General features: G+C 38.1%; 1 protein-coding gene across 1 annotated transcript in view; it reads left to right on the forward strand.

Annotated features, from left to right (window-relative positions):
- LOC117386003 (solute carrier family 12 member 6-like) overlaps window positions 1–24,964 on the forward strand; it is a 60,521-nt gene that overhangs the window by 31,923 nt on the left and 3,634 nt on the right. The window contains exons 7-23 of the mRNA XM_033983310.2: window positions 563–693; window positions 1,626–1,867; window positions 4,309–4,436; window positions 4,796–4,966; window positions 6,430–6,591; window positions 7,115–7,213; window positions 8,725–8,782; window positions 9,142–9,316; window positions 9,922–10,040; window positions 10,632–10,730; window positions 13,634–13,753; window positions 14,360–14,464; window positions 17,513–17,681; window positions 17,969–18,164; window positions 18,509–18,678; window positions 20,247–20,378; window positions 20,497–20,604. Coding sequence (XP_033839201.1) covers window positions 563–693; window positions 1,626–1,867; window positions 4,309–4,436; window positions 4,796–4,966; window positions 6,430–6,591; window positions 7,115–7,213; window positions 8,725–8,782; window positions 9,142–9,316; window positions 9,922–10,040; window positions 10,632–10,730; window positions 13,634–13,753; window positions 14,360–14,464; window positions 17,513–17,681; window positions 17,969–18,164; window positions 18,509–18,678; window positions 20,247–20,378; window positions 20,497–20,604 — 2,384 coding nt within the window. The remainder of the gene's footprint in view (window positions 1–562; window positions 694–1,625; window positions 1,868–4,308; window positions 4,437–4,795; window positions 4,967–6,429; window positions 6,592–7,114; window positions 7,214–8,724; window positions 8,783–9,141; window positions 9,317–9,921; window positions 10,041–10,631; window positions 10,731–13,633; window positions 13,754–14,359; window positions 14,465–17,512; window positions 17,682–17,968; window positions 18,165–18,508; window positions 18,679–20,246; window positions 20,379–20,496; window positions 20,605–24,964) is intronic.

Consider the following 24,964-nt stretch of genomic DNA (forward strand, 5'->3'; position numbering starts at 1 on the left):
TTTTTCACTCTTTTCTCTACTGCTCATCTACTCCTTTCTTCTCTCCTCCTCTCCCCCATCCTCTGCTCCTTTCTTCTTTTCACCACTTCTAATCTCCTATTTCCACTTGCCATCTTCTTGGCATCTTCTCATCATCTTTCCCTTTTTGCCTTATCTCTTCCCTCCTTGCTCCTTCCTCGTTTCCTTGATTCCTCCTCTCATCTACTCAATCTTTGCCTCTTCTTCTTTCTTCTACCCTTCTCTCTTTTCCCTCTTTCCTCCGCCCTCTTCCCTTGTCTCCATCTTTCTGTCTCCTCTTTTCCTCCACCCTTTCGTTCCCCTATCCCTTGTCTCTCTTCTATTTCATCCCTTGCTCCTCTCCTTCCTCCTCTCCTCCATCTTCTCTGCCTCCTCCTCACTCCTCCTCCTCCTACCTTCCAACACCCCCTCTCTTCCTCACCTCTCTCCTTTCTCCTCTACTTCTCTCCTTCATCTCCTTCCTCCTCTCCTCCCTCCTCCTCTCTCCCTTCTCGCCTTCCTCCTCTCCTCACATTTTCTCGCCTCCCTCCTCTTGTCCTCACAGCGGGAGGATCCTACTTCATGATCAGCCGTTCATTGGGCCCAGAGTTTGGTGGAGCAGTGGGGCTGTGTTTTTATTTGGGAACCACATTTGCTGGAGCCATGTACATCCTCGGTGCCATCGAAATCCTACTGGTGAGTGTCTCTGTTACTTAAAATATTTTCATATTTTTCTTATTATTTAGTTTAGAGGGATAGTGCCTGTAGTAAATATGTATCATAGTTTTACATCAGTTAAGTGTCAGTTTGTGAAAGAAAATTTGTCTAAAATCTCAAGAAAAAATTAAAAATGCAATGGATTTAAACAACACATTTTCAGGAGCTGCTGGCTAATGCTAGTTTCTTTGACTGTAATGTTATTAGAGAGGGACTTATTCAACTGTGCAAAATCAGCTTGCCTGTTGTAGTTCCAGATAAGTCAGCTCTTTATAGTCAGCTTGCATCAAAACAAAGCTTAGATTAAAGCCTAATGTGCTCAAGTGTGCTATAGAGGTATAATCTGTAACATACATGGATCATTCTAGAATTTGGTTTTAAATGGCTTGATAAAAGAAAGAAGTCCGCTGGTGCTGATTTCCACCTTAGAAAACATCGGTGCCCAATAGGAGCTGATGTCATCGTAAATGTCATCACAACAAAGAACCCAAAGGTGCTGCGACCTCCTATGTATTTTTTTTTTCATTTGTATGAAAATGGCTACACAACGCTACCGAGACACCAAAATTGGAGGTCGAAGTAAGTACTGAGCAATGGGCGTATACTGTGGTGATGAAAATGGGGGCTGGTTGGAGCAATGAACACAGGTAGAGAATACTCAACAATGCATAAATCATGCTAAATACAACTTCGAGAGGATAAACGAAAAGCTCTAAGCAGTTGACTTAAAAAGGTCCATTGTAATGTCTAACTTGGTTAACAGAGCTTTAGACAGAGCAGTGCCTCGCTGTAGCTTCATGACATCAGCTGTAAAGTATCAATACGACACATTGGTTCTTGCCCCCATCTGTGAGTATGACATCATCACATTCTAGAATCTGAAAAACACCCATTTCCTTTGTTTCTCCCAGATGTACATAGCTCCGGAGGCGGCCATCTTTTCAGCCAAAGGCCCTGATGGTGAAGGGTTGGCCATGTTGAATAATATGCGGGTTTACGGCTCTGTCTGTTTGATCCTCATGTCGCTGCTCGTCTTCGTTGGAGTCAAATATGTGAACAAACTGGCCTCCATCTTTCTTGCCTGCGTCATCATCTCCATCCTGTCCATCTACATTGGGGCCCTGGTGTCTGCCTTCCACCCGCCGCAGTTTAAGTAAGGAGCCATTTTGTTTTTGTCATTTTTAGAATGTAGAATGTGACACTTGATTGGGCTGAGCGATATTAGGTATGGGACGAGACACAATTTCACCAAGAGGAGATAGTACACAAGGCAAGATGAGATTTTGACACAATGTAATAGATAACTTGTGCAGTTCAGTTCACAATGTTGACCTCACCATTTTTGATATACTATAGTGGCGGATGCTATCGTCACCGATAGAGCGCGGTTACGGACTTTCCATTACCGTAACTCCGCAACCAATTGTACTATAACGTAAATTCAAACGGCGTCTCAAAGCAGAGGCATGGGGCTATTTAGGGGCCGTTGTCCCTCGAAATAAAATAGATGTAGTAGGCATTCTGATACTTCCTTGTAAGATGATTTTTATGGCAAAAAAATTTTATAAAAGTCTAGGCAAGCTATACTGGTCTATAGTGTGCTCAGTCCTTAAAGGGTTAAGAAGTAAATTCTTTAAATTAGTAAATTACTATTTCATGTGTTTTTGGGTTTTTTTGGAACTACAGCATCTCAAGAAATTTAGAGCCTGCCACACGCTATAGGATCATTTGCCCGATTTAGGATCCAATTTGCTTCTCCCCGACTTCGAGGAGGCATGACCTGACTTTGGATTTTCATATGCAATTTTTAAGCTGCAGTCCTTGTGTGTAGTGTCCAAGCGCTGCTTTATCATATCATATAACCATAAAACATCACCAACACTGGCAGACGGAGTAATGAACACAGAGGCACATGATACAACTGTGAGAAATGCTAAAAAGACACTGATTACTATTTTATTACTCACCATAAAATTATGAAGTTAAACTGTAGCCTCAATCCATGTCCTTATATCCAAAAGCCTAGTATTTTCTCCACAAATTCATAACACACAGTCCACAAAACATCACTAATAATCCACTTTGTTGTTTAAAAAAATGCTTATAGTGATAAACAAAAGATGCTTCCTGTGTTGTCAGCTTTCTGTCTGTGCAAAAATATTTTCTGAGCTACGTTTTAAGAAATAATGCACACTTTTGACTTGCATATAATCTATAAGTGGTATACTTTGATTCTTTTGAACAGATGAGAGGCTGAAAGCAAGTCGCTTCACTTTAGACAGGAAAAGGCTGACGCGAGTTTCTAGCTTTCACAAATTTTAGCTTGTAGTGTGGGCGGTCTCTTCTGTGCAGTCTTTGCGCTCAGAGGATTGTAAGAATTAAAATCTCATCTGATTCTCATGTCTGTAGTCTGCACTTTTCGTCTCATGTTTAAGATTCAAAAATCCTGCAGTGTGTGATGGGCTTTTCTCACCAGACCTTAACCCCTTTTTTTCCAATCCAGCTGTAAATACATAAAAAATCTCTTGTGAGATCTTGTGGCACAAGAACTTGTCCCATCCTTGGGTGATATGGTGATAAAAATCTAGTTGTGATCTCATCCATGTGACTTGGCCTGTCATGATAATTGCTATGTGGACTTGTATAGATGAACAATAATTTTAGGGATTTTCATATATATATTATTATATTAGCCAGAGAAATTTGATTATTATTGAGATCAGTTCTGCAGTGTAAATCCCCACATGCACATTGTCAACATTCAATATGTATTATACTTAATTTTTATTATTCAAATGATTATATTAAAACCGGATCTGTTCCTCTGTTCTGTCGCTTCAGCCCCTCCCCCCTCTCCCCCACTCCTGCAGATTATTAAGTGTGGACAACATGGCTGTCATCGGGTGAATTAGATGTGCATATATTTGATTATATTATTTTTTATTCTTTTTTTTTTTACCAACTTTAGCACAGATTATTTGCATCACTATTGGTCCTACCACTACGAAATAAAAGGGAAGACTTGAAAGTGTAAGAATATGTGAGCTAAAAGTCTTTTACCTACAGCTGCTCAAAGATACGCAACTTTCTAGAGCTCGAGCGAGGCATAAGTCTTTCATGCCCGTGCAAAATCTAAGACCATTTTTCCATGTGTGCAGTGTGCACAGTCTCATGGCAATTTTGTCTTGTAAGATCTTTTGGCACAAGATCTTGTCCCATCCCTAGTGGTTGTATATGTGTACATGTGTGATATTGTGTGAGTGTGTATGGGTCAGAGCGTGGGCAGTGTGAATTGTTCTTATTGTTGATTGAGTGTATTGGAATGTAGAATTTAGGTCATTCAGTGACTGCAAATGGAAACTTGTTATTTAGCTCTAATCTGGTCGGAACATCCTTGTTGTTTATAAGCTTAATATCTCTGTACATTTTCCCGTCAAATAAAGACAAAACTAATAAGGGACTAGTCATAAACTATGTAAAAAAATGTACTAAGTCTATTATACAACTCTATCGCAATTTCTAACAATAGGCTCTTCAGCATGTTGTTTGTTTTTTTAAATCTTGTTTTTTGGTTTTATAAATATCTCCTTTTAGGGTTTGCATGTTGGGGAATAGAACCATCAACGCCCATGACTTTGCAGATCGAAACTGCATGAAAACAATCTTACTTGAACATCAACAAACACCAGAGAGAGAAGAGTCCAACTTAACTTTCCTTTCAGGTGAATCAGTAACAGAACTTTTCTGGTTGATTGCTCCACACTATGGCATTAAACTTATCTATCTCTATCGATACAGTACATTTAGGTGACCCCACCAGGTTAAGATACAATAACAAAATAATTTAATAAATACAGGAGAGGTAAGCTTACTGTCATATTGTGGAACAGTTCAGGCAAAGCAATAACCTCTCCATGGAAACAAGCAGGTGTCTAGACAAGTTACATAGTGCATCTGTACCTGTTAACTAAATACATTTATAGTTCATTGACAGTGATCCTAATAGTATTCTATCCAACTTTGTAAAAATGTTGTGATAGAAAATATTTTATGCACTAACTTTGCTTAATACATTTTACAGAAAATGCCACTTTCGCCCCCACACTCAGCCCCCAGGTGACTGTGATGACAACAGACTTATGGAGACACTTCTGTCATTCAGAACTGAACGATTCGTGTGACGAATATTTCAACAACAACAACTTCACTGAGATTGACGGCATCCCTGGACTTGCCTCTGGAGTCATCTCAGGTAGCATGTGCTCTGTAGTTAGTAGACTTATCTTGAATTAGAGGTAAGATCGGGCCTAAAAAATCCAGCCCGACCCGACCCAGGCCCGCGGGTATTAAAGCCCGACCCAGCCCGAGCCCGACCAATTAACTTGATTTGCAGGCCCGAGCCCGAAGCAAACCCGAAATTTCATATTTTATTTGTGAGGATAAATTAAAAAAAATAAAGAACCAAACAAAGTTAAACATGCGTAAAAATAAGCCTACTAATAAAAAACCTTCGCCACTAACTACTGAAAATGGTCTAAGGTCCTGACAGCAAAAGTCCACGCACTTGTCTGTGATGGCCTGCTTAGCGCGAAGAGGTGCGGTCTTTGGGACAAATGATAATATAGATGTTTGACGATCATCACTTTTGCCAGTACAGCTGTTTAAATGCCTGCTCAGCGTCGAGGTGCCAGTCTTTTTGCTCTCGTATGAAAGCAAAGCGCCACATTGACTACATTCAGCGAAGCCAACGCAAGTTTCTGTAGCATTTTCAACAATCAATTTGAAGCATTTCCACACCTCACTCTTGCCGGTGCGTGTTTGCCTTTTCAGTTCCCCTGTCTTTAGTTTATCCTTTACTTCTTGCTGCTCCATATCAGGGATACCAGGTCAAAATAGATGCGGACTTGCGGAGGGGAAGATTATTAAGAGGGCGGGGTTCACGTGCGCAGAATATGCTCTGGCTCTGCGGCTCCTGTTTAGTAGTTAAATAGCAATTACCTTACAGCGCCTTCTCTGTTTTATCCAAATTATTTTTTTTATAACAAGTATTCCTAAGTTTAGTATCCACACATCGTTTTAGTATACATTTTTATAAACATATTTTTATTTTTAAAAGTCAGCTAGAGAGAAGCCCGGCCCGACCCGACCCGAACGTAATGATTGACATTTTAGACCCGACCCGGCCCGAAATTCGGGTCGGGTCGGGCTCGGACTCGGGCTTGGGCTTAAGATCTTACCTCTATCTTGAATACATTTTAAAGGGACGCTATAGAAGATATTGATTTTAAATTTCATAAACATGACCAATCTGTGTCCTTGTAATTGTAATGTTGATTTATTCTTGATAACAAAAATGATGATGACTAGGTGGATATGTTTATGGTATTTTGATTCTCAAGATGATTATCTAATGAGCCTCACACGAGTCTCTCATTTGAGATGCTAATTTCAATGCTGAAATCCAGTTGATTTAGGGGACTCTCTCTGGTCAGAGTCCTCGCTGCCTAAACCCCAGCACCTGCAGCCAATCATTGATCAGTGCTAGTGCAGCCTTTGCAGCTGAGTGAAGGTTCTGAGCTTTCACATGACAGGATAGCTTTTTATCAGTAAAATCAACCTTTTATTTGACCATATTTACTTTGTAAATTTGTCCTTATAACCTTGTGTCTTCTAGTGACAAATATTTTAAACATTCTATTATAATTATTTCCTCAGAGAATCTGTGGAGCTCATACTTGAGTAAAGGTGACGTGGTTGAGAAGCCCCACCTCCCCTCCTCTTTCTCCCCAGCGCCCTCGATTGCCCAACCATATGTCTTCGTTGACATTACCACTTCCTTCACGCTGCTTGTCGGCATCTTCTTCCCGTCCGTCACAGGTGAGGGTGCCATCTTGTATTTAACAAATTTTAAATTGTCTTTTTTTTTGTCTATATATGTTTTAAACAAATCAAAACAATGGCAAAATATATCAAGATTATTCACAATTTTAATACAGGTATTAAAGGTGCTCTATGTAAGTTTTCTCGTGGGGGCTTCACCACCTACTTGTCTCCATGGAGATGCTATTGCTTTGTTTGGAGAGTTCCACAGTCTGGTATGAAAATTGTCATCATAGTTAAAACAAAAGTTACATAGAGCACCTTTTAATAGCTGTATTAAACTTTAAATGGGTAGATAAAGCTTTCTGCCTCTTCGGAGAATGTAGTTTGTGTTCTGATTGTGTTTTTACAGAAATATTATTAGTAGTGAAGAAGAAATGTATTGACTCACAAATTAATTTATACAGCCATATCACCATGTTTCAGACTAAAGTTAATCATTAAAAACCTATAAACACAGTACATGAACTGATTAGCATATATTTATTTATTACTGATACATTTTGTCTTGCGTTCTCAGGCATTATGGCTGGCTCAAATCGTTCTGGAGATCTGAAAGATGCTCAAAAGTCCATCCCCATCGGAACCATCCTGGCCATCCTCACCACGTCCTTTGTCTGTATCCTTCAATATAGACTGCACCACTAAGCAGAAACTATAATCTAAACTACTGCACAATCTAAACATATACCACAATATAAACTACATAACTACAAAGCAGTCTAAACTAGAACACAGTGTAAACACAAACTGCAATGCAAACTACACAAGTGCAAAGACAGTCTAAACACAAACTACAATATAAACTACACCACTTCAACACAATGTAAACACAAACTGCAATAAACTATGCAAATGTGCACTGTGCAAGTTTAATCGCAATACTTGGCCATGGGTAATCATTGCTTAAAAATCCACAGTTCTGGTGGAGGCTCTACCATAGAGATGTTACTACGTTGGATGGAAGGTTCCACACTATGGCATTAGACTTGCATTTCTCCATGGAGGCCAAGTTACAGCGAGACCAAGTTACATCTGATCTGTAGATTTGTGAAGAGATGACAGATAACAACCTCATAGAATGTGGAATGTAGAATGTGTTTGTCAAACTATTTTAGCTATAAATTAAATAAAAGTAAGCTCAATGAGTTTAATACCTTACTGTGGAACATTCCCACTAGAGAAGTAGCATAGTGCACCTTTATTGCCCAAGAAGCCATGTACCATTGAAAGTTTTACATTCACCATACAAAAAGACACATAAGCTTTTTTCTCACTGTCTGACAAATTTATTTCTATTTGCCAAATGCCAGAATAATGAGGGAAATATTTTTTAGAATTTTTAGAGACAATTTTTCATTAATTTCTAAAGTCAGAAGTTTACATTCATACATCCTTCCAAAAACCTTTCACAATAGTTAGCAGGAATTTTGGCCCATTCCTTCTGACAGAACTGGTGTAACTGAGCCAAGTTTGTAGGCTGCCTTGCTTACACATGCCTTTTCAGGTCTGCCCATACATTTTCAAAAGGATTGAGATCAGGGCTTTTGACTTTGTTATCCTAAACCACTTTGTAAACAGTTTGGCCATTTTCTTTAGGGTTATTCTCCATTTGGAAGACCCATTTACACCCAAGCTTTAACTTCCTGCTGATGTTTTGAAACATCAAATTTCACTTAATATTCTTTCCTCATAATGCCATCTATTTTGTGAAGTGCACAGTCCCTCTTGCAGCAAAACAACCCCACAACATAACACTGCCGCCTCTGTATTTCATAGATGGGATGTGTTCTCTGACTTGCAAGCTTCACCCTTTTTCCTTCAAACGTGATAATGCTCATTATGGCCAAATGGTTCAGTTTTTCATATAATTGTTTGAACCAATGAACATGGCACCGTCAGGCATCTGTAGCAGGTCCCTTGCCCGCCACCTATATAACTTGCATGCACTATACCAAAACACTCCTATGGTGCGGTTGAATTCACATTTAATAGGATACTAAAAATAGACTTGGTTTTGTATAATTCATAAGAATTTGATGGTATGGTGATGTGTTCAGGTGCAGTCCATTCAAATGTGTTTTAATGTGACTGAATGTTAACTGAGTCTTTCCTGAATGCAGTGTTCAGACCTGAGCAGTGTGGTGCTGTTTGGCGCCTGCATCGATGGAGTGGTCCTCAGGGACAAGTCAGTAAAAAAAAAAGCTTTTTTACTATTTTTAATGACACAACATTAAATTGAAAAATCAAGATTGTTTACAACATTCAAGTTTTTTCATCCATATTGAACTGCTAAACTTATTTGCTAGTCATTATTCAGATAATTATTTTGCAAATATGCCTTATATATTATGTCCATTATGTTCACTGTGGTGATAGCTGTATGATGATGTAGTAATATAATATTATTATTATTATTATTGTTGTTGTCATTATCATTATCATTATTATTAGTACAATAATAATAATAACAATAATAATGATAATAATATTAATATTCAAGAGTGTTTAAATTGACCGTCCCCCTCTTCCTCATGTGCCCTGCAGGTTTGGTGACTCGGTGCGGGGGAACCTGGTGGTTGGGACCCTGGCATGGCCGACTCCGTGGGTGATTGTGATTGGCTCTTTCTTCTCGACGTGTGGCGCCGGACTCCAGTCTCTGACCGGAGCACCTCGACTGCTCCAGGCCATCGCCAAAGACAACATAATCCCGTTCCTCAGGGTCAGGACAAAATGGATGCTCTCCTTTAGCTAACACTCCAATATACTTTAAATTTGAAGACTTTTTTTTTGACTGATTTTTACAGTCTTAAAAAGATGAAAAAGTAGTTCATTTTAAACAGTTTATTGAGGAATAACTTTAGACAGCTGTCTAAACTTTCCTAATGCATTCCTACCATCCTAATTATTCAATGGGATGAGTTTATAAGCGCTTTTCACAACTTTCAGAGACCAGGTCTTAAATAATATACAGAAAATCACTTACTAACTACTAAGTACTTGATATTAAAAAAAAATCTGAATCATAGGAGGAGGTGCAAGAAATACAAATGTTCAAATTGCTTAATATTGTCAACATAAAGCTTTTGATGCTTATTGACTTTTAGTAACTTTTACTCAAGTATTGAGTATTGTTACAATGTACAATATATTACTCAAGCAGTAAGAGTATGGAGTCTGAAAACTACTCAGACAAGTATGACTTCATTAAAAAGTTACTAGAGTAAATGTAACTGAGTACCGCATACCTCAGTTCATTGAAAATGTAATTTATTGTATTTTAATTAGCGGTTTGCCGTATTAGTTTGCCTTCTTATTCTGGTGCAGGTTTTTGGTCATGGGAAAGCCAATGGGGAGCCCACCTGGGCCCTGTTACTCACCGCTCTCATCGCTGAACTGGGGATCCTCATCGCATCTCTGGATTTGGTCGCCCCCATCCTCACCATGTAAATTCATACTTATCCTTATATAGTTTAGCTTTCTAAAATTAAACTTATGAATGTACATTTTTTAGGGCTGGGCACGTTGATGTGTTTTATCTCAGTAACTCAAAAATGATTTTTGTTTTTTCACTTCTGTGTGCAACATGCAAATAATCGCAATTCAAGCATGCAATTAATCACAAACTGTTTTCCTTTTTGCTAATGCCTTTTTAAAAGCATAACCAGGGATGGGAGCTGCCAAATAGCCTAACATCAGTTACCTATTTAGTGTCAATGTTTAATTGTACTATCCCTATAAAATAAACCAATAAATTAAAACTAGTGTAACCAATGAAATTTAAAACTTAACACTGACTAATCCAGGACTAAAATATGACTAAATTAAGATTTTTTAAAAAATGTATATATGGGAAAAAAGTAATTAATTTTCAGAGGGTAACTCTGTGTTGTGATATATTTACTCTCTCGTGATATTGATTACAGTGTAAACTGATAGTACAATATCAATAATTTGGTGATATTTTGTACAGCCCTACTTTTTATAATGTCTTCTACATTGAGTGGTTGGGCTTACCTGTATTTGTGTCTTTGTAGGTTTTTCCTGATGTGTTATCTGTTTGTGAACTTGGCCTGTGCTCTTCAAACTCTGCTCCGGACACCAAACTGGAGACCGCGATTCTCCTACTACCACTGGTATCTTACTGCACAAACTCACCCATTTAAAACAATGCTATTTTGATGTTTGAATGACACCAGTAACCTGTGGTGACATTTATGGGTTGGTAAGTAGACCTGGGGTGGACATCAATATTTAGTTGATAACTATTTAAAAACTTATTTTTTTATACAACCTACATTGCAAATAAGTATGTTTATTTGTTCTAAGACATTAAATGCATATATAGTAAGCTATTGTGGAGTCAAATTACAGAAGCCTAAACCTACGCAGTTTACTAATATTTGTATATATCGGACTGTATTTGGTACCTTTTACAAACAGAGCTAGTCAGTAGGCTATTTGTTTCCTCACAAATTTGTCCTACTCCTTCACCTTACTTATGCAGCTGAGCCTTCAGTGCTATGGTTATCTATGTATTTATTATCGGAATCAGAAGACTTTTATTGCCGTCGTCTGTGAACACAGTTCACAGACTAGGAACATACTGCGGTGATAAAGTGCAACATAAAAACACACTGAATAAATACAAATACAAATAAGGGCATGCACAAATTTAAAAAAGATATGCTTAAAAATAAAAGAAAATACTTAGAGGTAGAAAGTGTATTATTATTATTTAAATAAATATTATGCATCTAGAAACCATATGAGTGATATATGACAGCTCTACAGATGAACTTACCACACAAAATGTACATTCATGAGATGCTAACAGCAACAGTGCACTGATCAGACATGTGCACTGGTCAGACAGGTGCGCTTATAATACAACCTCATGTGTCACCGACGTTACCTTAAACACAGCCCTTCATTAGAACAGTGTGCTCACACTCACCTCTCACAGATGCAAATCAAAGTCACGTCTTTCCTGAAGAAACGTCCTGTATTTCTCTGAAGCGGCGTAGGTCCAGAACAGCCACATTCCAACAGTGTTATTCCTTTAATGCTCATAAACACATAGGTCACAGACCAGACAGGCTTTTATCTGCCCTAACCCCTGTCTCCACTGCTCTGTCCGGCTCCTCCATTTCGCACAAACTAGCCATGAAACTAGTTCACAGTTTGATTAAATAACTTCCTGTTGTTGTCTCCTGCTGCACATGCACACTTACTAGAAATCTCCTCAGATGTCCGATTCCTAAATGGGTTTATCATTGGATTTATGCGCTATTTGAGCCTGCCGTTCTTCTCAGTACGCATGCGCAAGCCTCTAAAACAACTGGTTGGCCTCTCCGGTTGTAAAATCACATGTCGAGAGTGTGGCATGGCATGGTCCCGTAGCACAGAACAACGGCACAAATTAATAAGACGTTCGGAACCACGCTTGATGCAGTCTGCTCAGTGGCCTGTAGGGTGTACTAAAGGACACCATGACTTCAACCATGCTTTAGAAAGGCAGAAGTGAAGGGAAAATGGGATGATTTGTATATACACACACGTAGACAAAATTGTTGGTACCTGTCGGTTAATGAAAGAAAAACTAACAGTGGTCACATAAATAACTTGAATCTGACAAAAGTAGTAATAAATAAAAATTCTATGAAATTTAACCAGTGAAAATCAGACATTGCTTTTCAACCATGCTTCAACAGAATTATTCAAAAAAATAAACTCATGAAACAGGCCTGGACAAAAATCAACTTAATATTTTGTTGCACAACCTTTTGAGGCAACCACTGCAATCAAATGATTCCTGTAACTGTCAATGAGACTTCTGCACCTCTCGTCAGGTATTTTGGTCCACTCCTCATGAGCAAACTGCTCCAGTTGTCTCAGGTTTGAAGGGTGCCTTTTCCAAACGGCATGTTTCAGCTCCTTCCAAAGATGCTCAATAGGATTTAGGTCAGGGCTCATAGAAGGCCACTTTAGAATAGTCCAGTGTTTCCTCTTAGCCATTCTTGGGTGTTTTTAGCTGTGTGTTTTGGGTCATTGTCCTGTTGCAAGACCCATGACCTGCAACTGAGACCAAGCTTTCTGACACTGGCCAGCACATTTCTCTCTAGAATCCCTTTGATAGTCTTGAGATTTTATTGTACCTTCACAGATTCAAGACACCCTGTGCCAGATGCAGCAAAGCAGAACATAACGGAGCCTCCTCCATGTTTCACAGTTCTTTTCTTGATATGCTTCATTTTTCCATCTGTGAACATAGAACTGATGTGCCTTGACAAAAAGTTCAATTTTGTCTCATCTGTCCATAGGACATTCTCAGAAACTTTGAGGCTTGTAAACATGTAGTTTGGGAAATTTCAATCTGGCTTTTTTATGATTTGTTTTCAACAATGGTGTCCTCCTTGGTCATCTCCCATTAAGTCCACTTTGGCTCAAACAACAACGGATGGTGCAATCTGACACTGTTTCTTGAGCTTGAAGATCACTTTTAATTTATTTTTTTCTGAGCTCTTTTGTTACCATTTGTATTATCCATCTCTTTGATTTGTCATCAATTTTCCTCCTGCAGCTCGTCCAGGGAGGGTGGCTACAGTCCCAGGGATCTTAAATTTCTGAATAATATTGGTCACATTATTTTCAGTCTTTTCTAGGGGTACCATCATTTTTGTCCAGGCCTGTTTCATGTGTTTATTTTTTAATAAGTAATTTCGTTGATGCATGGTTGAAAAGATTTCATTGGTTAAATTTAATATAATTTTAATTTATTATTACTTTTATCAGATTCTAATTATTTCTGTGACCATTGTGAGTTTTTCTTTCAATAACCGAAGGGTACCAGCAATTTTGTCCATGTGTGTAATTTGTAACTATTTATACTTTTGACATGCAATGATTTCAGACTTTATTGGACAAGCACTGGCCCTGACCACACACCAATGATTGACAGCTTTTGCCCTTCTTTGCTAAACACCCTTCTTCTGCCCAACCAGTGTTTTTCCCTGATGTTTTCTATGTATTTCTTTAGGGCTCTGTCATTTTTGGGGATGACGATTTGCCTTGCGCTCATGTTTATCTCTTCCTGGTATTATGCCATCGTCGCCATGGTGATTGCCGGCATGATCTACAAGTACATTGAGTATCATGGGTGAGTTTACAAGTGGGCTACGTATGTGTACTGATGTGTTATTACTTTGTTAGAAAGAGAAAACGGATTATAGTCATATTAATATCTTAGATAGTGAACATGCTCGTGTTTCCGTATATAGGTTTCAGATTTGCATATTTTTCTTCAAACGCTGATTGTTCTTTTCAAGATTATTTGGGGGGAAGTCCTCACACCCCCTTTCATACATCTAAAATGCACAAAATATGATTGAAAACAGTTTGTTTATTTTCTTTTGCAAATTAGCTTGACAAATATGTGAATATGATAAAGCACCTTATTACGTTTTCATACATCACTTTGTGATCTAATGGAATTGTAACAAACAAATTGCTTTTACATAACAAAGACATAAAGGTCTTTGTTTTCCTTGTCTTGTCAATTTATGGCATTAAAGACATGGAATTTCTGCATTAATAATCATTAAACAATTAACTAATTAAACACTTGAGAAGCTGTTTCTGAAGGTAACAAATATTGTTTGTATTCATTAAACCTACCCACTTGATTTGGTGCATGACTTGATTGGTTTAAAATGATGATAACTAACTTGGCTACAAGCTATCAATGTATTTGTTTGTGTTTCAGAGCAGAGAAGGAGTGGGGAGACGGCATCAGAGGCTTGTCCCTGAGTGCGGCTCGCTACGCCCTCTTGAGGCTGGAAGAGGGACCACCGCACACAAAAAACTGGAGGTAAAATGCATTAAGTTAGTGTATTCATGTGTTTCAACTTTGTGTTATATGTGACATTTTAAAGACGTTTTCCCATGCAAACGTTCTAACATTATATTGTAAACTGTTAGTAGCTATGGAAAAGATCCTAATTATTCATCATTCTGAAACCCAGGGATAAACTTAACCTGAAAGGCTATGGGTCCTATCTTACCATTCTGAGCAGACGGTGCTCAATTGATTCACGTCTTGGTCTAAATGAACTGCACTGAATGTGGAACAGACATGTTTCGCACTAAACTAAAGTTATTGATTATTTAATAAATCATTTCATTACACTGGGTTACAAAAAATACATTTTTGAAAGTTGTCTGTGTTTTTTCAACTGAATTAGGACCATTTTGCACCGCTGAATCCAAAAGTGATATCCATTTTTCTCAGTCAGGTCAGGTTTTTATGCTAATTTGATTTTGAAAAATCCGATCTTCTGACTAAATTGATTACAATTTTGTAACATTATCAGTTGATTTTCTTTAATATTTCTCATCCAAAAAATGTTTTAGGAGATAAAAAATTGTTTTCTAACAGAATGTATTAATTAAATGTTACGTTATGTTAATTGATAAAGGTAAGTACATGTAAATTGGAACGTTACGTTATCATTGTGCAAAATTCAGGACATGAACTTCTGTTTCTATGAACCCCTTGAATGCTCAGTAGCATGGATGTCTCTCTTCAGAGTCCAACAGTAATCAGCCATCATCACTGCATCCCAGCGTCCCTGATACCTGGTCTCCATCTCTTTTTATGTCTTGATGGAATCTCTCCACCTGCTCATCACTCAGTGATCCCAGATTCTCAGGAAACGTGAACATTTAGCTCCTTTTGGGAAAAAGGATGTGGAGCATCACCATTAAAACCACACTGGAGGAATCTTTGTCACTGATGTCAGGAACTTCTACAAAGACAGGTACTGGAATTTCATCACAGTGAGCTACAGGACGATGTGCTGATTCACGGTCAGGATACTTGAGGCTGCTTCGGTTCTTTCTGTTGATCCCAGTCACATCAATAGCCCAGAAGTAACTATTGATGTCGGCTCCCTCCAAACCATGGGAATTCCAAACTTCAGACAACTCTTCTTGCCTTTAGTCCACTGACGCAGATACTCGGTGCATGACTTGCATGCCATGTGTGGTGCCCAAGCTTCATCTTGGTCACCAAGTTTAATACCAAAATAAGCATGGTAAGCATGCTTTATGAAACTTGTGACTTGATTCCTGTTAGGAACATTGGTGTATTCATCGCAGATGTAGCAGAATATGTCAGGCTTATTTTTGCAAGATCTTCTTGTTGAAGCCATTTCATTCACTTGTAATATAAAAAAAAACAATTAGTCATAAGTTGGCACATGCAAAATCTTCAGAATTTGTTTATAGCGAGAAATATAACAGAATTTTGCATCATATGACGTGAAAATACTCATACATGTAAACAAAATCGTCCAAAAACAAATATGTAGCTTAGTTCAGAACGTTGACCTGATTGAGCAAAACCAATGTGATTTTTGGATTCAGCACATCAAAATTATCCTAAATCAGCTAAAAAATCTTAGACAATACATTTAGTGTTGACCAGTGTTATTTATTTATTAGTTAATTAATTTTAATTATTAAAAATTGTTCTCAATCTATAAACAACTGCTTCCAACCAGTGTTCATGCCCCTTCGTCTGAGCTAAACACTCAGAGCCTTCTACGTGCACTGTTCGTTGGGGGAAAAAGTGGGAGAGTCAGCGATTGACACGCTGGGATAACTTTTATCACTTTCATATTTTGCCATTGTAGCTCTCACTGATGCGGTGACACTCACTGGGCTGCTTCTCAACCGGCAAGGTTTTGTACATTGAGTTAGGAGTTTATTCACGTACACGGGGGATCTTTGTACTTCACTGGACTTCCCCACTATTCTGCTTAATATGTTGGTAAAAGGAATACAGTGGAATTATGCATGGTGCGGACACACAAGCACCCACTGTTGTCAATGTGTGGCCTGCTTTGGATCATCTAGTGCAGGGGTCCCCAACCTTTTTTGCACCACGGACCGTGGCAGATAAATATGGCAAAAATAAGTTAGGTGGATAAAAAATACAACTCACCAAACCGCTGCATCAGAGGGAGCCCTGCACTTGTTTCAGTTTTGAAGGTTTCATTGCCTCATTTGCTTTTCCCGCATATTACGCAGAGTGGACTCTGCGCGTGAGAGTCACCTGTAGTGACAAACCCATATTTTAAGTAGGACTCCTAGTATTGTCTGTTAAAATTACCTTTCTTTTTCTTGGAGGTTGTAGTCTCCTCTTCTGGCTCCTCAGTTGGCCTTTTCCTCTTTGTTAAAAAGCTCTCCAAAGACTTTTCTTTTGGCTCATTTTCACTCGCTTGTGGCTGTACTTTTGGGTGACGTGTCCGATGTGTTAAACATGATACGTCATCGCAGAGGACAAGAGCAGATAATATACTTACCACTACATCAAATGGATTTCTCTGGCGATTTCCTATCAGGATTTTCATTATATATCTATGGACGAGCTTATTAGCGCGTCATGAGGGATGGGCAAAAGTTACATCGGAGAAGATGCGGTTGCTGATGAATTATTTACTGTTTTTGTGCGGCCCGGTAGCAAATGCGTAACGAACCGGCCCGGTGGTTGGGGGGGGGGGGGGGCACTGATCTAGTGGACACTTTACAAGCAGAGAAGATGCATTTCCACCTGCAACTCTATGGTCATGGCCAGTACATTTTTGCATGTGCTGCTGTTGCGTGCTTTGTCAGTGCAGCTGCGCTCATTACTCACATGAAGTTGTTATAGTTAATTTTCTTGTCAAAAATTCCTAAAAGCATTAACACATAAATTGGATCTCCATTTGTAAACTTTTGTATATTGAGATAATAGTGTTTTAAAGGTTCTGTTGTCAGCTCAATCATACAAAAAGACAAAAGTAACTTTTCTAATCTATCTTAAGCATTGTTTATAAATAGTATTTGGACATGTGCTTATTCCTCTTGTCTCCAGGCCTCAGATCCTGGTGTTGTTGAAATTGGATGAAGATGCTCATGTGAAGTCTCCACGTTTGCTGACGTTTGCGAGTCAGCTCAAAGCGGGGAAGGGTCTGACCATTGTAGGAACTGTAGTCTCTGGGAACTTTCTGCAGAGCTACGGAGAGGCCCTGGCAGCAGAACAGGTGGGTAGGGATGATTTGGTTTTGATGCCATTGATACCCATTTAGATGGACAGCAATGACGCCAACTTTTTTACTTTTGAAAGAATTTGAAAGTAATTCACAAATATTGAATCTCATCAGTTTTCTTTGGGCAGTATTACTAGAAAGTCTCAACTAAATCAGCATGGCGTTTATAAAAGCTCTCAAAACTATAAAATATATCTCTGATCTAACCCAAACTGCACTCACAAGACCATCTTGTGAGTGCATATAATCATTTCCTAACATTTGAATTTTCTTGTTGTCAGACTCTGAAGCACCTGATGGAGAAGGAGCGAGTAAAGGGCTTTGTGCAGTGCATTGTGGCGCAGAAGCCGAGGGAGGGCATCAGTCACATGATCCAGTCCAGTGGTTTGGGCGGGATGAAGCCTAACACTGTGGTGATGGGCTGGCCTCATGCATGGAGGCAGAGCGAGGACCCGCAGTCATGGAAGACCTTTATCAGTGAGTATTAGAAAAACAGATTATTAAAAAACAGAGAAACAAATAGGAATTCACTGATAAAAGCCTTATGTAGGGCTGCAGGATTTTGGAAAAAAATGTGCTAATTGATTTGCATTACATATTTAAAAGATGAATTATGTTCAGAGTGCCCATCACACACAACTCTAGGAGGATTCACATTTGATAGAAAATTGACATATGAACTAACTAAACTAACACAAAAATCCTATGCATTTCAGCTCATGCTTGCAGTCTGCCAAGATTTTATCATTTGCAGCGGGCATTTTAATGCCAAAATTTTTCTAAACTGCATGTCCCTAACAGCGCCCCCTGTGTTGTTGCAGACACGGTGCGGGTGACCACAGCAGCTCACCTGGCTCTGCTTGTGCCCAAAAACATCTCTCTGTTCCCTAGTAACAGTGAGCCATGCACTGAGGGATACATCGACGTGTGGTGGATAGTTCATGATGGAGGGATGCTAATGCTGCTGCCCTTTCTGCTCAGGCAACACAAGGTACAATATCACAGTATTTGTATGGGATCCAGAATACATACTTCAAAACTTTATAAAGATGTGAGTCTGGTCACTAGTGTTTTTCTTACATTAGGCTTTACTTACTTTAATAATTAAAGCCTTACTTTAATAATTTTATGTTATATTAAGTCTGGATAAATGGCAGCTACAACTAGTGGCAGAGTCAAAGGGGTAGCCGGGGTGGCCAGTGCCACCTCTATAAATACCCTTGCAACTCCTAGTGCCACCCCACTAGACATTAACCATTAAATCATTTGATAAAGGTATTTGTTGAACTTTTGCTATCAAACACTCTTAAGGCAGAAGACGAGAGTTTTGTTTTCGCCTTTTGAAATGTAAATTGCGTGCAGTGATTATCAGAGCAAAGTGAAGAAGTTGGACTGTCTATTGAGGAGCAAAAAGACTTCTATAGTTTTATAACACGAGACCAACACAACAATCAATGGATAATACAGTAACGACAAGAAAGGGTAAACAACGCGGTGAGTCTTTATATGATGCTTATGTCATAGTTTGCAGGGTTTTGCATTTGTGCCATTAATATGTTTTTATTTTAGAGCTGGGATCTTTAATGGTTTTGAATTTCAGTGTTTAGGGTTGAACTATTCTGTCCAGTCATGCCTCTTTCTGTTGTCCCATTACACATATGCTGGTCAGTCTTAATCAAAGCGGAGACAGTATTGTGGTCACTGGCTATAGAGTTGGTGGTATAGGCCTAGCCTGGAGATAAGTGTTCAGTCTGCTGATTAAACTGGCACAATGCAGTTCTTTGGCATGTAGAAATTGTGTGCAGTTTATTGGTGCAATGGCAACTGACTCTTACATACTGTGTATGTAATAATATTGTTAGTATTATAGCACTAAAATGTTCATACTAGGCTCCTATTTGAAACAGTTCAAGTGCAGGTGAAAGCTGGTTAGAAACAGTGGTTCTCAAAGTGTGGGTGAGGATCCAAAATGGATAGAGATTTTGGGCATACAGAACGGATTATACCTGATGTTAAAACTAAATTGCACCATAATAAATTTAGGCATAGTGTTAGCAGATATTTGCTGATCATCCCATGAACATAAAACTACATTATAAACCTATATTGGGCACTGATAATGAAACAAATAATAGTGGGAAAATAGCAGCATATTAAACAACCCAGGTCAAATGTGTAGTATTCACTTTGAAAACCAACCAAAAAACAGGAAATGACACCTGTTTTCAGCTAAATCTCCCCGTGATTAAATGACTTAAAAGAATGATAATGAATGACAGTGTTTGATGAGCGATGTTCAGTTTGAAGGCCCCCCTTGATAAAACTTTGACACTCCCTGGCCACCTCTCATGTAAAAGTCGAGCTGTCACGGGCTACAACACCGCTCACATTGCATGTGTTGTGTGTGCTGCTCCAGAAATACTGACTGACGAATCAGTTTTAAAATGGTCAACGTAAGTGCAATATATCATGTTTTTTATGTCTTGTAGATATGTCAATACACAAGACAACTGATTTTTTGATACATATATGTATATGATATGAATCTGTATCTTTTAGGTGTGGCGGAAATGTGGCATGAGGATTTTTACTGTGGCTCAAATGGAGGATAACTCGATCCAAATGAAGAAGGATCTGGCAACATTTCTGTACCACCTCCGAATCGAGGCCGAAGTGGAGGTCGTGGAGATGGTATGAAACTAAATTTAAGACACTAAATATATTGTATTATTTTCTAAATACTAAGTACTTATATTACTAATATTTTTATTAGATATTTTCTGACCTACTTTTGTTGTTTCCTCCTCAGCATAACAGCGACATCAGCGCGTACACATACGAGCGTACTCTGATGATGGAGCAGAGGTCTCAGATGCTCCGACAAATGAGGCTTTCCAAATCAGACCGAGAGAAAGAGGTGAGACACAGCTGTATGAAAGCACCACCAAGCATAAACTCAAAATTACATTAAAGGAACAGTATGTAACTTTCTGGAGGTGGCACGTCACCTCTTATGATTTCATAGAAATAGAAAGTTAAAACCATACCTCAAAACATCATGGACTAGATATTTTTATGCCATCCTTCTGGCCAAATAGGAATCAGTTTGGTGGAAATACAATCCTGCTCAGTTTTCCAGTTCAATAAATAAACACAACTAAAATGAAAAGAAACAAGCTTTATTTTTGTCAATTGTTTTGGTTTAAAAAAACAAACTATGAACTTCCATTTATATATTGGGGCTTTAACGAACTTTAAAAAAAATATTTTGAACGTGACAATATCTGAATTTCACAATATAATATTTATTTTAATAATGTGAGGGCTATGGTATTATCTTTTAGAAGTAGGCTGCAAGTGCCCTGAAAACTACTACTGACGAATCAGTTTTAAAATGGCCTTCCAAGAACCTTTGATTTAAAAAGTGTTTAAAGTTGCACTGTGTAACTTTTGTGGTGGGATCAGTTCCATCTCTTGCTTGTCTCAATAGAGATTTGTTTTGCTTTGCTTGAAATGTTCCACAGTATGATATATTAGATTTGTATATATAACGTTGGAGACACACATGTGACACCACCAGTGAAAGTTACAGGTCAATAACAGTGGTCAATAACAGTGCATGTTTTCAAGTGATTTCTAAGCAATAAAAACATCTGTATTGAAGTGAATGTTAGATAGTTTAATTGATAGAGATAAGCCAGTCACCAAGGAAATTACACAGTGTATCTTTAAATTTTCTTGCTTTACCCTATTCAGGAAGTCCAGGTTTAGGAATTATCATAGCCCTGTCTTAAACCAGTTATGGATTATACAATTCATACTTATATTTGTATTGTAATTGCCTTTCACTAAAGTAAGATGGAAAAAATATTGTTAATTTAAATTGGGTTTAATTGGGTATCATTTGTTTGATTTTCTTAGCGAGTTCGTTGGAGTTTTGATGATGTAAGTTTACATAATTTATTTCTAATTGAGTAGATCCCTTAACCAGCAATCTAACTGGTACTCACTAGCATAAACGTCTTTGTAGATTTCTCTTTAGCTAGCATCCCTCATAGCCTAGCCGCGGTGGTTTGCTAGCTCAGATGACTTGTGTTGTGTTCAGGTGTATGTTCCCCCCAGGTACAGGACGGGGAAGCACTCAAACCTCTACAAAGGCATGAGACAGGTACAAGAGACACAGGTTTTATCAGTGAGATTGGCTCCTGGGTCATATTTGAAATAACTAATAATGAATTATTTCAAACATGTTTGTCAAAGGTGAACCTGTAGAGGAAGTTTGAGTTATTGTCATTTAGTATAACACTGGTCAACACTAAATTTATTGTCTAAGATTTTTTAGCTGATCTAAGATCATTTTGATGGTCAATCAGGTCAACGTTCTGAACTAAGCTACATATTTGTTTTTGGACGATTTTGTTTACATGTATGAGTATTTTCACGTCATATGATGCAAACTTCTGTTATATTTCTCGCTATAAACAAATTCTGAAGATTTTGCATGTGCCAACTTATGACTAATTGTTTTTTTATATTACAAGTGAATGAAATGGCTTCGACTAGAAGATCTTGCAAAAATAAGCCTGACATATTGTGCTACATCTGCGGTGAATACACCAATGTTCCTAACAGGAATCAAGTCACAAGTTTCATAAAGCGTGCTTACCATGCTTATTTTGGTATTAAACTTGGTGACCAAGATGAAGCTTGGGCACCACACATGGCATGCAAGTCATGCACCGAGTATCTGCGTCAGTGGACTAAAGGCAAGAAGAGTTGTCTGAAATTTGGAATTCCCATGGTTTGGAGGGAGCCGGCATCAATAGCTACTTCTGGGCTATTGATGTGACTGGGATCAACAGAAAGAACCGAAGCAGCCTCAAGTATCCTGACCGTGAATCGGCACGTCGTCCTGTAGCTCACTGTGATGAAATTCCAGTACCTGTCTTTGTAGAAGTTCCTGACATCAGTGACAAAGATTCCTCCAGTGTGGTTTTAATGATGATGCTCCACATCCTTTTTCCCAAAAGGAGCTAAATGTTCAGGTTTCCTGAGAATCTGGGATCACTGAGTGATGAGCAGGTGGAGAGATTCCATCAGGACATAAAAGAGATGGAGACCAGGTATCAGGGACGCTGGGATACAGTCATGATGGCTGATTAATGTTGGACTCTGAAGAGAGACATCCCTGCTGCTGAGCATTCAAGGGGTTCATAGAAACAGAAGTTCATGTCCTGAATTTTGCACAATGATAACGTAACATTCCAATTTACATGTACTTACCTTTATCAATTAACATAACGTAACATTTAATTAATACATTCTGTTAGAAAACAATTTTTTATCTCCTAAAACATTTTTTGGATGAGAAATATTAAAGAAAATCAACTGATAATGTCACAAAATTGTAATCAATTTAGTCAGAAGATCGGATTTTTCAAAATCAAATTAGCATAAAAACCTGACCTGACTGAGAAAAATGGATATCATTTTTGGATTCAGCGGTGCAAAATGGTCCTAATTCAGTTGAAAAAACACAGACAACTTTCAAAAATGTTTTTTTGTAACCCAGTGTAATGCTTGTGATTGATTGATTAGATTAAGTATCATTCACAACTTGAAACTGTTCAATATTTTAAGGTTCTAGTACTTAAAAAAAAATCCCTTGTTTTTGGTACCAGAACCTTAACTATGTTATTTTTCCAACCTATTTCTGTAATCATATTTTATAAAAAAAAAAAAAAAAAAAAAAAATCAAATTAACACTGGAAACTGTTCTTTTTAACCACAGTGCCTAGAAATAATCTATTGTCTACAGTCTATTGTGTGAAAAATTGATACCAGTTTTTGCTGCCATTTAGCAACAGAGCAGTCATGTGAATATACCCGTTTGCTCACAGTAAAGCAGTTAGAGAACAGAAATGTTGAGTAATGAGAGAAGGATTTTTAAGACATTTTTTCATTACTTTCTTCAGTTATACATTTACAAGATCACTATGCCTTTTAACAATTTGGGAAAATCCAGATGATGATGTCATGTCTTTGAAAGCTTCTGATAGGTTTATTGACAACATTTTGGTGAAGCTTGCAAGCCTGAGAACACCACCCCCACTGTGAAATTCAGGGGTGGCATCATGTTATGGGGTTGTTTTGCTACAGGAGGGACTGGTGCACTTCACAAAATAGATGGCATGGGGAAAGAACATTATGTGGAAATACTGAACAACATCTCAAGACATCAGTCAGAAAGTTAAAGCTCGGGCACAAATGGGTCTTCCAAATGGGCAATGACCCGAAGCATCCTGCTAAATTGGTCACAAAGTGGCTTAAGGATAACAAAGTCAGTGTTTTGGTGTGGCTCGCAATCCTACTTAAAATTTATGGGCAGACCTGAAAAAGCACGTGCAAGCAAGGTGACTTAGGTACACCAGTTCTGTCAGGTCCCAAATTACTGTCAACTATTATGAGAAGCTTGTGGAAGGATATCCACATTTGACCAAAGTCATACAGTTTAAAGGCAATGGTACCAAATAATAATGAAATGTATGTAAACATCTGACTGTGGAGAAAGTAATGAAAAATTCTCTAAACAGTCCTCCTCTTGTTATTCTGGCATTTAGCAAATAGAAATAATTTTGGTAATTCTAATTGATCTAAAACAGGAAAAGTTTAGTCTGATTTCATGTCAGACCATGAGAAAAAAGCGTATGTGTCCTTTTATATAGTGTATGTAAACTTCTGGTTTCAACAGTAAATGAATATAACCATGAAAATGTATTAGTCAGATCACTTAATTTGACTCTTAAATAAGTCTCAAAATCTGTGTGAAATACCTTTACTTTTATACTCAAAAGTATTACTTGAAGTACTGTCTACTTGAGGTTTTTTTTTTGTTTTTTTGCTCCTGTATCTGTACTTTCACTTAAAGCTGTATCTGATTTTTACAGCCTTAAAACGTGAAAAACAGAACTAGTTAATTTTAAACGGTTTGCAGTGGTCCAAAATTATTCCTCACCTACCTTATGCATTCTGATCATCCTAATGATTCACTGCAATTATTATTCATAGTCTTGCTAAGTGCTTTTTCCAACTTTCAGAGAACAGAGCAGAGTTTTGTCATGATGGTAAAGCTAATAACACTTATCAGAAAATCAACTGCTGCCTAATTAGATGTAGACAGTACACATCAGACATATTTTTACCTTGTATTGCTGCTGCTTATACAAGGTAAACAAGACATATTTTGCTCAAATACATGAAAAAATCAAGTACATGGC

This window comes from Periophthalmus magnuspinnatus, chromosome 18, assembly GCF_009829125.3.
Source record: "Periophthalmus magnuspinnatus isolate fPerMag1 chromosome 18, fPerMag1.2.pri, whole genome shotgun sequence".
NCBI lineage: Eukaryota > Metazoa > Chordata > Actinopteri > Gobiiformes > Gobiidae > Periophthalmus > Periophthalmus magnuspinnatus.